Source organism: Peromyscus maniculatus, chromosome X (assembly GCF_049852395.1).
Source record: "Peromyscus maniculatus bairdii isolate BWxNUB_F1_BW_parent chromosome X, HU_Pman_BW_mat_3.1, whole genome shotgun sequence".
NCBI classification, from domain to species: domain Eukaryota; kingdom Metazoa; phylum Chordata; class Mammalia; order Rodentia; family Cricetidae; genus Peromyscus; species Peromyscus maniculatus.
Genome location: NC_134875.1, coordinates 144,404,051 through 144,418,498, shown reverse-complemented (window position 1 = coordinate 144,418,498; position 14,448 = coordinate 144,404,051). Strand labels below are relative to the sequence as shown.

At 44.7% G+C, this 14,448-nt stretch overlaps 1 protein-coding gene across 1 annotated transcript; it reads left to right on the top strand.

Moving 5' to 3' along the window:
• The first annotated feature begins 387 nt into the window (after positions 1-387).
• On the top strand, positions 388-4,123 carry LOC143271047 (uncharacterized). Its single transcript, XM_076562918.1, has one exon. It carries the CDS (start codon positions 604-606, stop codon positions 3,916-3,918), a length of 3,315 nt encoding a protein of 1,104 aa, XP_076419033.1. The 5' UTR covers positions 388-603; the 3' UTR covers positions 3,919-4,123.
• The last annotated feature ends 10,325 nt before the right edge of the window (positions 4,124-14,448 follow it).

The window sequence follows — 14,448 nt, the reverse complement described above, 5'->3', positions numbered from 1 at the left end:
AGAGTAAAACTAAGTGATTTAGGCAGAAAGAGTCAGGGGAAGGAAGTTGCATTGATCAAGAAACATAAGTAGGGCATGCATACCTTTAATGTCAGCACCGAAGAGGATATAGAAGCTTAGGGGATCGTTGTGAGCTTAAGGACAACTTGGTCTTTAAAAACAGTAAAGAAAAGGAAGACTAAGGACAACCTGGTCTTTAAAAGAAGGTAAAGGAAAGGAAGGCTCCCCCACCTCCCTGTGTGCATGCGGGCGCCATTACTATGACATCAGAGTGGTGGTCCAATCATTTCGCTATGGAACATAGTACAATTTACATAAGACTACTGATTGGTTGACAGGCATAAGCTCACCCCCAGATGACATTTGTGTACAGATAGTTGCCAGAGAAACCTGACTTTGAGCTGGCGGTTGGACAGGCTCTTCACTTGCCGCTCCTCTGCCGTCCATAAAAAGAGCTAAATTTGATTAACAATCAGGAAATTTGATCCTGGTTGTAGAACTATTTCAGACTACAGACTTCTGGGCTGTGTTCCCAGTCCATTTTTTTCCAGAAAATCTGGGAATTCATTAGTTCTTTGAAGATAAGGCAAGAAGGTTGCTTTAATGAGTTCCAGAAAGAAAAGACCTCATGTTCGTGACCAGCATTTTGCTGAAGGAGATGACTTCATGAAGCTGAGGCCAAGCTACAGGCAAGTCAGAAAGGTGAGAAATCGCTCCTCAAGACAGAAGTCCACTGAGCTGAGGAGTCTTCAACCAGCTCTTCCAGGAAGACCACGGGGCCGCCCTGCCACAGAAAGTTGCTCAAGAAGTCGCTCTGATGAGCAAACCCACACAACAGAGAAAAATCCCTCCACTGAAAAGTATCACATTGCAGACAAAAGTTCCATTGATGAGAAGCACTGCACTATAGTTAAGAGCACCTTGGCCAAGAAGCTTTTGTCAGTGGAGAAACATCGCAGTGATGAAAAATGTCATGCTACAGAGAAGAGTTCCTCTGTTGAGAATCACCCTTCTGATATAAACGCTAATGCTACAGTGAAAAGTTCCTCTGCCACAAATCACCACTCTGAGAGGTACCTCTTTGGGAAGAGGCATCACTTATCTGAGAAAAGCCACTCATCCAAAAAGCATCTCTCTGCTGAGAAAGATCTTCTGGCAGAGAGAGGTCAACTTATCAAGAAAAGCCATCCTACAGAAAAAGGTAATTCTGCAAAGGAAGGTAGTTTCACTGAGCGAGGTCCCTATGGTGAGAGAGGTCGTGCTATCAAGAGAGGTCAACCTGCAAAGAAAGGTCTTTCTACTAAGAAGGGTTCACCTACTGAGACAGGTTACTTGGATGGGAGAGGTCCCTCTACTGAGAACCATCACCCTGAAGAGAAAGAGCCCTCAGCTGAGAAACATAGCTCTGAAGAGAGAGATCTACAGGTAGAAAGAGGCTGTTCTGTGAAGAGAAGACTTTCCACAGAGAAAGATCTTCCTGCAGGGAGAGGTCACCCCAACACCAGCTGCTCTGTGAAGGAGGGTCACTCAGTTGAATGGGATAATTCTGTGGAGAGAAGACCCTCTTCAGGTCAAGATCGCCACACAGGGAGACTTCGACCTCAGAAGAAAAACAGTCCTGCAGAGGAGGCTCGCTCAGTTGAATGGGGTAACTCTGTGGAGAGAAGACCTTCTACAGGTGAAGATCGCCCCAGAAGGAGAAGTCAGCTTAGAAAGGAAAGCTACTCTGCAGAGAAGGGTCACTCATTCAAACGGGGTAACTCTATGGAGAGAAGACCTTCGACAGGTAAAGATCGCTCCAGAAGGAGAGGTGGGCTTAGGAAGAAAAGCCACTCTGCAGACAATAGTCACTCATTCAAATGGGGTAACTCTGTGGAGAGAAGACCCTCTACAGGTGAACGCCCCACAGGGCAAGGTCGACCTCAGAAGAAAAGTTGCCCTGCAGAGGAGGGTCGCTCATTTGAATGGGGTAAATCTGTGGGGAGAAGACCCTCTACAGGTGAAGATCGCCCCAAAGGGAGAGGTGGACTTAGGAAGAAAAGCCACACTGTAGAGGAGAGTCACTCATTTGAATGGGGTAACTCTTTGGAGAGAAGACCCTCTACAGGTGAAGATCGCCCCACAGAGAGTGGTAGGCTTAGGAAGAAAAGCCACTCCGCAGAGGAGGATCTCTCAGTCGAAATGAGTAACTGGGCAAGTAAAGGACCCTCTGCAGGTATATTTCATCCTGCAGGGAGATATTGCCCCATCAAAAGCCGCCCTGCAGAGGAGGATTGTTCAGTGGAAAGGGGTAACTATGCAAATAGAGGACTCTTTGCATGGGGAGATATGCCTGCAAGGAGAGGTCTGCCTTCAAAGAAAAGCCACCCTGCAGAGAATGGTCACTCAACAGAGAGGGGTAACTATGCAGAGAGGGGACTCTCTGAAGGTGAAGATCGCCCCACAGGGAGAGGTGGCCTTAGGAAGAAAAGTCGCCCTGCAGAGGAGGGTCGCTCAGTTGAATGGGGTAACTCTGTGGAGAGAAGACCCTCTACAGGTGAAGATCGCCACTCACGGAGTGGTAGGCTTAGGAAGAAAAGCTGCTCTGCAGAGGGTCGCTCAGTCAAATGGGGTAACTCTGTGGAGAGAAGACCCTCTGCAGGTGAAGATCGCCCTGCAAGAAGAGGTGGGCTTAGGAAGAATAGTCACTCTGCAGAGGAGAGTCACTCAGTCGAATGGGGTAACTCTGTGGAGAGAAGACCCTCTACAGGTGAAGATCACCCCACAGAGAGAGATGGGCTTAGGAAGAAAAGTCGCCCTGCAGAGGAAGGTCGCTCAGTCAAATGGGGTAACTTTGTGGAGAGAAGACCCTCTACAGGTGGAAATCGCCCCACAGGAAGAGGTTGGCCTCTGAAGAAAAGCAGTCGTGCTGAGAAACATCTATCTGCGGAGAGAAGTTGCCCTCCCAAAAAGAGATGTTTTGCAGAGAAAGGTCTACCCACCAAGAGATTTCTCTCTGTAGAGAAAATTCGCTCTGGGGAGAGAGGTCACCTTTCTAAGAAAAGTTGCCCTGCAGAGAGACAGCTCTCAGCCAAGAAAGGTCGCATGGAACAGAAGGGTTGCTCTTTTAAGAAAATTCATTCTGGAGAGAGAGGTCAGTCTTCCCAAAGCAGGTGCACTTTTGAGAAAGGTAACACAGTAGAGAATAGGTGTTCTGTGGAGAAAAGTCATCACTCCATGAGGAAAGGCTTTCCTATAGAGAAACCCTCTTCAGGATCCATGCCTAAGGTGCAACTACAAAAGAACATGCAGAATACTCCAGAAAGCAGAAGTGGCAGTGGTACCAGCAAAGTACCCCAGATCCCTCGACAGAATGTGGCTGGGGCTGTCAGCACCTTTCAACGGGAGCAGGCAGTGCAGATGAAAAGGGGAATTATATTGAATGTGCCCGAAGAACTAAAACCATGTCTTGTTGAGGACTGGGACTTGGTAAACAAACAGAAACGGTTATTCCAACTCCCTGCTAAGAAGAATGTAGACACCATTCTAGCAGAGTATGTCACTTTTGTGAAATCACAAGGAAGGGCTGATAATAAGGAATATTCCGTTGATGAACTTGTGATTGGAGTAAGAGAGTATTTCAACAGTATGCTGGGCACCCAGCTGCTCTGCCCGTTTGAAAAACCCCAGTATGCTGAAATCCACCTTGCTCATCCTGATGTTCCAATGTCTCAGGTTTATGGGGCTCCACACCTCCTGAGATTATTTGTGAAAATTGGGACTGCAATGGTCCATTCGTCCCTTAATAGACCTAGTCTTAGGTTAGTATGCAGCTATCTGCCTGATCTTCTTAAATACCTAGCAGAGAATTCCAGTTCTCTGTTTAGTGCCAGTAATTACAAAGTGGCTTCTGCCGAGTATTGTTGCAAAGCCCTGTGATGGTCTGCTGACCACTCCCTGTTATGACCTGGACCAGTAAACATTTCTGTTTGCTGTTTTCATTGTGTAGTTGCTATCCTTTCAAATTGTCAATGTAAAACAGGGCTTAATATTTCAGTTTACTTAATGTTGTGAACAGAAATAAAAAAATATTAAATGCATCTTTACCACTATTTCAACAACAAATAAATGTTCACTAAAAGAATTTGTGTTGCTTATTTGACAACATTGCTTGAATGTTGTTGCTTCTATCATTTCCACGTATGAGTTTCTACTAGGAGTTCATATTACATGATAAAATGCCCTTGTTCCTAGAGCCAAAGTTTCAACATAATGGATACACCTCAAACACATGCATACACATAATTTTTATATATATATATATATATATATATATATATATATATATATATATATATATATATATATATATATTCTTAAGATGTAAAAAGATTGGAGATGCAGCTAAGGGGGCCCTGGGTTTCCAAAGGGAAAGAAGGAGGAAGAAGAAGAGGAGGGATTGAGAAAAAAGGAAGGAAGAGTAAAAAGAAGTGAGGAGGAGGGGGAGCTAGAGAGGGGGAGAAGAAGAGGGAGGAGGGAGAGGTAGAGAGGGGGAGAGGAATAGGTGGAGAAGAGGAGGGGAGGGAGAAAAGGAAGGAGAAGCAATGGAGGAGGAAAAGGAGAAGGGAGAGGAGAAGAGGGGGAGGAGGAGGACAAGATAGAGGAGGAGACGGAGGAGGAGAAGGAGGAGGGGGAGAAGAAAAGGGAGGAAGAAGGAAATGGGGAGAAGAGGGGAGAAGGAAGAGAAGGAGGGGAATGAAGAGAAAAAGGAAGAAGAGAAGAGAGGAAGAGGAGGAGCAAGAGAAGTTGGAGAAGGAGAGGAGGAGTAGAGAGTGAAGAAGAGGAAGAAAATGAAGGGAAGGAGGGAAAGGAGACGGATAGGGAAAGGAGGGGTGGAGAAGGAAAGGGGGAAGAGGAGGAAGACAAGAGGAAGAAGGGGAGTAGTAGAAAGGTTGGAAGAAGGAAGGGGAGGAGGAAAGGAGGAGACAGGGGAGGAGGAGAAAGAGAGGGGGAAGAGGAAGATAATGTGGGGAAGAACAGAAGGAGGTGGAGGAGGAAGAGAAGGTAGAGGAGGAAAGGGAAAAGGAAGAGAAGGAGAGGAGGGAGGAAGGAAAAGAGAATAGAGAAAGGAAGGGGGAGAAGGGGTAAAGGAGAACAAGAAGTGGGGGAAGGAGGAGGGACAGAGGGAAGAGAAATTATAGAGGGAAGAAGGTGAGAAGGGAGAAAGGCAGAGAGAAGGAAAGCAGAAGGAAGAGGAAGAAAAGGAGTAGAAAGTTTAGGAGTTGGAGAATGAGGGCAGAGAGAAGGGAGGGGAGGGGTATGGAAGAGGGGGATGGGGAGGAGGGAGAGTGCCAGGAGCTTTGTTCAGGCATGGTCAGGAAGAGAAACAGGCCAAGCATGGGCAGGGCCAAAGATGGATCCTGAGTGGACTGAGTACAACTGGGGTGTTTGGGGGACACAAGCCAGAGTCTATGTCAATGGACAGCCATTTGTTTTGGAGGGAGCAAGGGAAATTTATACCCTAGGAAGAATATAGCCTCTTGAGTCCATGTAGTGGTATGTTGTCGATTAGGGCAGGAACCGAGGGGGTGCTTCATTTGCACACTCAGAGGCAACTGAGGTCAGAGGAAGGAAACTAATAAGGTCATAAGAAGCCCAGCCCAGCTGTTTCAGCCTTCAGGTAAGCAGTGAGCAGTCCCTGTAGCCTTGAAGAGCTTATCAGTTGCTAGGTGCATTGGGGCATGTCCACAGGAAGCCTAACTGCTTAGGGTCTGCTGGCACCTGGGCAAGGGGGTGGGGGCAAACAGACTCCTACCACTCTCAGGATAAGAAAATCTGGGGTTTCAGGCATGCTTTGACTCCTTAGCTTCAGGCCAGCCCCACAGAAGAGGAGGAGAAAAAGAGGGGAAAGATGAAGGAAGGCAATAAGGAGGGAGGGTAAGGAGGAAGAGAGGACAAGAAGGTGAGGGAGAAGGAAAGAGAAGAACAGAGAAAGGAGGGGAGGAGGAAAAGGGAATGAAGGAGAAAGAAGGAAATGAGTAGGAAGAGGAGGAAGAGAAGAGCAGGGGAAGGAGGATAGGGGGAGGGGAAGGAAGAGGTGAGGAGGATGAAATGGAAAAGGGAATGATGGGGAGGGGAGGGAAAATGTATGTGTGTGTGTGAGAGACAGAGACAGAGACACAGAAACACACACAGAGACAGAGACATAGAGAGAGAGACAGAGAGACAGACAGAGAGACAGAGAGAGAGAGAGAGAGAGACAGAAACATAGGTGAATTCTGTGAGCCTGCAAAACCTGAACCATACATAAGCAAACAGGTTTGTGTCTTTCTACACTGCCAGAATTTACTGGATAAAAAGAAATTCACTAAAGTTGTCAGTTTCAATGACAACAATTTGTCACATAATCTGCCTACCCTGGTAGCTAGGCTGAGGAAAGTGCAGGTTCATTATTCCAATCTTAATTACTAACACTTACATCACAAAGCACAGTAAATATACCTATGTGCATGCGTAAGAGTACAGAATAGATATAAAGAGGCTGAAGCAAAGTACAAGAGGTTTCAGAAGTGGGCTGAGAAGGAGTCTGTAAGGACAGTGGACCAGATTGGTGCCTGGGGAGCTGCTGTTGGAGTCAGGGTTTGAGAGTAAAGCTGTTCCAGCTATGAAGTTAAAAGTTGAACCGAGGTCTGAGAGCAGGAAACAGTGGATTCAGGTCCAGGTCCAGACAAGAGAGCTGGTTAGTGGGAAAGTAGTTGAGTAGGCCAGTCAGGGAGTCCTCGGTCCTTCATGCATATGCCAGGTATCAGATGATAGGTTGGGGTGGGAGCCATGCCAACACAGTGTTAGGTGTCTATCACTTTATGGGATACAGGTAAAGGAGTTTTACCCATTCCTTGTTTTGGTGTATCTGGTAAGTTCTTGGGCCTAGTTTTCCTTATAGGACCTCAATATGCCCACATGCTGCACAATTTCAATTCACCCAGTAAATGAATAGAGTGGGCCCTCTTCTATTCCCAGGAATAAGTCATTTATCAGTCTATGCTGGATGGGTGGTACCTGATAGATGGTACAGCTTCTGGGTCTACCCAGGGACTTCTTGTACTTCTTCCTCAAAATGGAGCCATCTGTTTGTAAAATGGAACCTCCTAGGGCACAGCCTGAAAAGTCTGTTTCATACAATAGAGAGAAATTCAGAGTGGGCATGGCCTACCACAACAGTAAGGACTAAAACAAAAAGGCAATGCACTAGTTTGAAAGGCTGTGTATGTTTGGGGGTGGTGAGGTACCACAATTTGCCCCAAATCTGAACTCTACTGGATAAAATTCCTGAAATTTCTCCGGTCTCATAAAAGACATTATCAGTCATGGCTAGGTCTGTAGTGGGAGCATTGGGGACTAAGCTGTGGAAGTAGGCAACATGGCCTCTCTAGCTGGTCCTTGGCTTGATCAATGGTACTTTCTTCCCTTGTCCTCCTCCTCATCTTCATCCTCCTCATCCTCTATGTCCTCTGTTTCTTTTTCCTCGCTGATCTTGTCTGTGGCCTTTGTGATGTCCTGGGTCATCTTGTCAAACTCTTTTGTGACCTTTGGTGACAAAGCTGTCAGAGATGGTGCCATACCCCGCTTCTAGATATTGGCACTGAGGCAGTATTTGGGGTGTATATTTCTAGGTATATCCACCATGTCCTTATAATCAGGTTGTTCACCTGTGTGGCTTCCACTTGCTCTTATACTCAAGAGTTCTGAATTGTAGATAGTTCCCACTCCATCCACTTTACCATCCCAGTCCTCAGGCATTTTAGCATCAGTCTCAGAGCTGTGTTCAAGATTTGTTCAGACCTCAGGTCTGTGGGATTAACTATCTTAGCCAGTCTAGTATTCTTCCTACCTTGGTAGCTTCTGAATTCTTTGTTTGGAAGGTTGCTCAGGAAGTCTTTTCCAATCATTCTTGACACCGTTTGGCATTGAAAGTTTTCACCTCACAGGTATTGTCTAGCTATATAGTTAGTTTGTACATGTTCATCATCTATATACCAAATAGCCTTGTTGATAGGCATGTCGTCGCCATTGTAGCTGAAGGTGATGTGTGCCTTCTTGGTGCTGGGCCAAATATAATGATGTCTTCTGAGTCTCTGTGCATGTCCGCCTAGGCAAGGTTTTGGAAATAGCTTCATATAATTGCTCCCAGCTTGTTTGAAACCCATTATCTTTCTCCTGATCATTGTGGAACTTGCAAGAATCAAGGATGAGTTGAATAAAATAATATTTATGCTTAGATTCCATTAAGTTCTAAGTCCAGTGTCTTAGTTACAGTTTCTGTTGTTTGAATCTTAAATGGTCTTATAATAAAAAACCTGGTATCAGATATTGGGGTGAAAGCAAAAAGATAGAGAAGCAGAGCAAGCCACAGTCAACCTCACCTCAACAACTTCTCAGCTGATCCTATTTCCAGGAATCCTCAGGCTGAAAGCCTCTGAGTTCTCACCCAAAAGGGCTCAGCTGAAAAAAAAGCCTTAAGTTTCTGTATCCTCACCCCTTATATAACTTTCTCTGCCCTGCCACATTACTTCCTGGGATTAAAGGCATGCGTGCTTTCCAAATGCATGAGATCCCAAGTGCTGAGATTAAAGGTGTGTGCCACCACTGCCTGCCTCTGTTTTCTCTCCTAGACTAAGTAAATCTCATGTAGTCCAGGGTGGCCTTGAACTTACAGAGATCCAAACGAATCTCTGCCTCTCAAGTGATAGGATTAAAGGTGTGTGCCACCACTATCTGACCACTATGTCTAATCTAATTCTCTGATTCTCAGGCAAGCTTTATTAGGGTACACAATATATCACCACAGTTTCTATTGCTGTGATGAAACAACATGACCAAAAAGCAAGTTGAGGAGGAAAGGGTTTATTTGGCTTCCACTCCATATTGCTGTTCATCATCGAAGGAAGTCAGGATAGGAACTCAAACAGGGCAGGAACCTGGAGGCAGGAGCTGATGCAGAGGGAGCAGCTTACTGGCTTGCTTCAAATGGCTTGTTCAGCTTTCCTTCTTATAGAACTCAGGACTACCAGCTCAGTGATGGCACCACCCACAAAGGTGTGGGTCCTCACCCATTGATTACTGACAAAATGCCTGATAGCTGGATCTCATGGAGGCAATTCTACTGAGGTTCCTTCCCCTCTAATGACTCTAGCTTGTGTCAAGTTGACACACAAAACCAGCCAGTACAATTGACCCTTGTCAACTTGACACACAAACATCACTATTAAGCCACAACCCTTTCTTTCTTATTCATGCCCAAGATCTCATATTAAAAACATAAATAACTTTAAAATAGACACTCTTTTAAAATCCAAAGTGTTTTAAAATTCACTCTCAACTCTTGGCTCCAGTAAAATATGTTCTTACTTCAAGAGGGAAAAATCAGGACATAGTCACAATCAAATCAAATCAAAACCAAATTCCAACTGTCCAGTGTCTGGGATCTATTCGCGATCTTCTGGACTCCTGCAAAGGGCTTGGGTTACTTCTCCAGCTCTGCCCTCTGCAGCACACACAGCTTGACTTCTAGGCTACAGCTGATCCTCTCTGCTGCTGCTGCTGCTGTTCTTGGTGGTCATCCTATGGTACTGGCATCTCTGAAGCTGCTGGAGTCTTCTGCTGACCCTGGGCTGCACTTTTACCAATAGCATCTCATAGGCTCTCTTCATGGTGCCAAGCCTCAATTTCTCTTCATGACCCCTTCAATCCTTGTCTTTCAACTGCTATTGAGGCTGCATCTTTACCAATGGCCTCTCCTAGCCTCTCATGGTGTCAAGCTTCAGCTGCTCTCCATGACTCCTCCATGCCTTCAAAACCACAACCACCTGAATGACTTTTACACATTACCAAGTCTGGCTGCCAGCACGAGGTACAACCTTGGCCGCCTCTGGAGCACAGCTTCTGTGTGCTGATTCTCAGGAAACACTTCCCAGAAGTTTTTACCTCAGTGATGCTGGCCTCTTCTTAATTGCCTCTAAATTCTCGGTTCCAGCCAACCAGCATTGCGTATCCCAGAAAAGCAATGGTTTTGCTTTATAATTCTGGTATTTTGTTAATCACAGCTGATTCTTCATCCCCAGCTAACCAGAACCATGGAATCTTAAATCAAAATAGCAATCAGCCCTGATAGAGTCTTTAATCTTCTCTGTGAAATTTAACAAGATAGGTCTTAATCCTCTACATTGCTCTCAACATTGCTATCTTCCAAGCTCCCACAGAGCATCCCATTGAGCTCTCAACACTTCATGGCTTTTCAAGCCCAAAGTTCCAAAGTCCTTTCACAATCCTCCCAAAACATAATCACTTCTGTCATAGCAAATCCCCACTACACTGGTACCAACTTGTCTCAGCTAGGGTTTCTATTGCTGCAACAAAACACCATGACCAAAAGACAAGTTGAGGAGGAAAGGGTTTATTTGGCTTACACTTCCAGAATACTGTTTATCTTTGGAGGAAGTTGGGACAGGAACTCAAACAGGGCAGGAACCTGGAGGCAGGAGCTGTTGCAGAGGCCATAAAGGGTTGCTGCTTCCTGGCTTGCTCTCTATGACTTGCTCATCCTTTTTATTTTTATAGAACCCAGGAACACCAGCCCAGGGATGGCTTTACCCACCATGGGCTGGGACCTCCCCATTAATCAATAATTGAGAAAATGCCTTACAGCTGATCTCATGGAGGCATTTCCTCAACTGAGGCTCCTTCCTTTCTGATGACTCTAGCTTGTGTCAAGTTAATGCAAAAAGCAGCCAGTATGTCCACCTACCCCCAACTGGAACTGCTCCTTGAAGATGGTAGGCTCAACTGCATGCAAGGAGACCTAGTAGCACAGGATCAGGGAGGCATGGTAGTCACTGAGCTGGTAGTCAAAGCTGGTGGCATTCCAGCTTTGAAAGATTGTAGGCCAGCAGTTTTGTTGCATGGACCTCAACTGGTAACCTCAAATTTCCTGCAGGAAGCAGGTATTTGGGTCTGATAATTTTAAAATGGTAGTCTGAAAATTTCAGTCTTTGGATTATTTCATCCAGTCATAAAAGTTATTAATTAGATTTTTCTTCCATTTGAATTTTGTTACCCATACTTGGCCTTTTTTGTCCGTTTGTCTATTTTTTTATCTTTTCTTCTCTTCAGTGACTGTCTTCTAATGTTACAGTTTAATTTGTTTAATGTTTTTTCACTACATAATTAATTTTTGTTATTTCCTTAATGTTTACTTTATGGGTTACTATTTATATATATATATATATATATATATATATATATATATTTATATATATATATATATATATATATATATATATATATTCTTATGGCATTTTAAATTAAATTATTTATTTATTGTAGGTGTGAAGAGCATGCATGACACATGAGTGTGGAGGTCAGGGACTGCTGGAATTGGTTTTCTCTTTCCATTATATGGGTTCTGGGGAACTGAACTCAGGTGATTAGGTTTGGCAGAAAGTGCCTCTGCCTACTGGGCTATATCACAGGTGGGATTTACATATTTGATTTCTTCCTTGACACTTTCATATATGCATATAATACATTCTTACCACACTCATCACCCTACCTTCTCATATCCCTCTCCCACCACTGCCAACCTCACCGCCTCCCAAGAAGTTTCCCCTCCCACTGTTATGTTTTTTGTTTTATCTGTTTTTGTGACTGAGTTTAACCAGGGCATAGGTATGGAACTCTCCACTGGCCCATGTGTAATTCGCTGGTGGCTACACTGAAGACAATGATCCCCATTCACCAAAGGTCACCAACTGCTAGTAACAGTTTAGGGAGGGTCTGGGCTCCTTGAGCCCCTGTTCCTACCCATGACTGAATGTTGACAAGTCCTGTCTTATGCAAGTCTATGGAGATATTTTATTTGTATTAAAATATTATTTGTATGTTAATAAATAAAGTTGCCCGGGGTTCAGAGCTATTAGCAAGCCATAGGAAAACAGGGCAGTGGTGGCATATGCTTGTAATCCCAGCACTTGGTAGGCAGAGCTAGGTAAGTCTCTGTGTGTTCAGGGATATAGCCAGTATTGGAGACACACGCCTTTAATCTCAATACCAACCGTAGAAAACCTGGAGGTCTATACAGACAGGCCGTGATGAGACGGTCATGTGGTTGGGTTTACAACCAATGAGAACGCAGAACAGAAACACTATAAAAAGACAGACACACAGGAAGTAGCTCTGGTTTGGAGAAGTAGGACCACCGCAGGAGGAAGGGTAAGGTTTTAGCTCTTAGCTCTGACCTCTTGGCTTTCTTCTTTGCATCGGTTCTGTGTTTCTTATTTAATAAGATGGATGGTTACATCTACACAAGTCTCATGTAACTGCAGCTCTGTGAGTTCATGAGTGCATGGGCCATGTCCTGTCCTGATGCAACATTCTACAGTCCTTCTCTCCATCATCCAGCTCTTACATTCTTCCTGCCCTTCCTTCCAGGATCTCCCCTGAGTTTTGGAGAGACTGATAAGGATACTCAATTTAGGGTGAGTATTTAGAAGTCACTTATTTGTAGCGCTTTTATGAGCCATGAGTCTCTATATTACCACTGTTCACTACAAAAAGAAGGTTCTCTGCTCAAGGCAGAGAGGAGCACTATTCTGTGGATGTAAACATCAAAATTATCGGGGACTATGGGGGTCCAGCCCCTCGATAGTCCCCTCCCAGGGTCTGGGAAGAATCTACAACCAGCTGACAATTAATCTTTGATGAAAAGAAATGAATCTATGTACACGAAACTCCTTTGTCCATATACTTTACTATTCTGTGACAGCTATAAGCTTATATTCTGCTCTCATATTTAGGTCATCTTTAGCCTGATTTCTCTCTACACTTGTCTGTGATCCCCTCTAGTCTCAATCTTAATTTCTTCATCTAGTTCTGCCCCTTCTAGGTTCTCATCCACTTTGTTCCTTCCCATATCATCTCCCTTCCCGTCTCCTCTCTCCTCTTCTCGTTCTACTTCATCTTGTTCTTCCCCATCTGGCTCTTCCTCATCTTCCATCTCGTTCCTCTAGTACTCTCCTGTAGCCCTTCAATCTACTTCTTCCCCATCTCAGTTTGTTCCTCTCAAGTTCTTACCCATCTAGTTCTTCCATTCTCTTTTCTCTTCTCCTCTTGTGCCCTGGAAGTCCCCGTACATAAAAGGGAGGGTCCGAGCTAAATTGTGTAAAGCTATTACTTAATGTCCACCTCTCCTAGGCGGTGTCCCCTTGTGGAATTCACCATAAGTCAGGAGACTTGCATGTGTGCTGTTACCATTGTTAGTCCACCTGGGACTAACAATGGGCACCCACCTGGGTGGTGTTTCCTGTAGTCCTTGAAAGTGGCCAAGGGAGATAGATAATCTGATTCCAGAGAAAGCCTTTCCTGAGGCTGTTCTCCAAATACCTGGAATGTGTATGTCCAGAGAGTGATCAGTCTACACTGTTAGTCCTTCTTAGGGGAAAGTCAATTGGAAAAACTATGAAGGCACACATGATTTTCATAACAGAAGGCAGCTGATATATAACAAGTCAAGTAACACCAAAAACTCCTTGGGATTTGGCTTCCTCTGGAGGAATTCCCTGATTCCTCCAGGTAGTGACTTTGCCATAACCAGCTGAGTTCTTATGATATATTCCTGCGGCCCACAGCAAAAAATTGATAAAGTACCTGGACGACCTGCCATTCAGTAAAACAAAAGTAGTAGATTCATCCTTATGGCCTAGGACCTCCCCAGCCATGTGCCTTTGACCAGATACACAGGGCAAGATAATGCATTTCTTCCTGCAGACCAGGCCTCAAATCCAATATGAACACAGTTGGTTACACCATAATAATAATGCTACTATTGCACCAGTGGACATATCTTACTTGGCAGGTTGCTGTTATAGCTTGTAGGTGTAACAGCTGACTTTTCTCTTCCAAATGCCTTTATAGCAACTTCAGGCTCCATGAAAGCTAGGCAGCAGAGAGTAAAAATCCTAGTTTAGTTCTAGTATGATTTCTCTATGTCCTGTAACCAAAGTGTGTGGTATTTTCAGCCATAGGTGTTGTTGTTGTTGTTTTACTCTTTTGCTTTTTGCTCTTTGTTCTCTTGGGGGGTGCCCTATGGAAATTTGAGAACCCCATGTTGGGTGCCAAAATGTAGCTGGTTGTGTTTTACTCTTTGACTCTTTGGGGGCCCACCACCCAGCTCCCAAATAAGTCACACACACACACACACGCACGCACGCACGTACACATGCATGCACGCACATGTGCACTTATTCTTACTTATGAATACCCGGCCTTAGCTTGGCTTATTTCTAGCCAGTTTTTCTTAACTAAATTATCCCATCTACCTTTTGCCTCGGGGTTTTACCTTTTATTACTTCTGTGTATCTTATTTTTACTCTTACTCTGTGGCTAGCTATGTAGCTGGGTGGCTGTGTGGCTGGT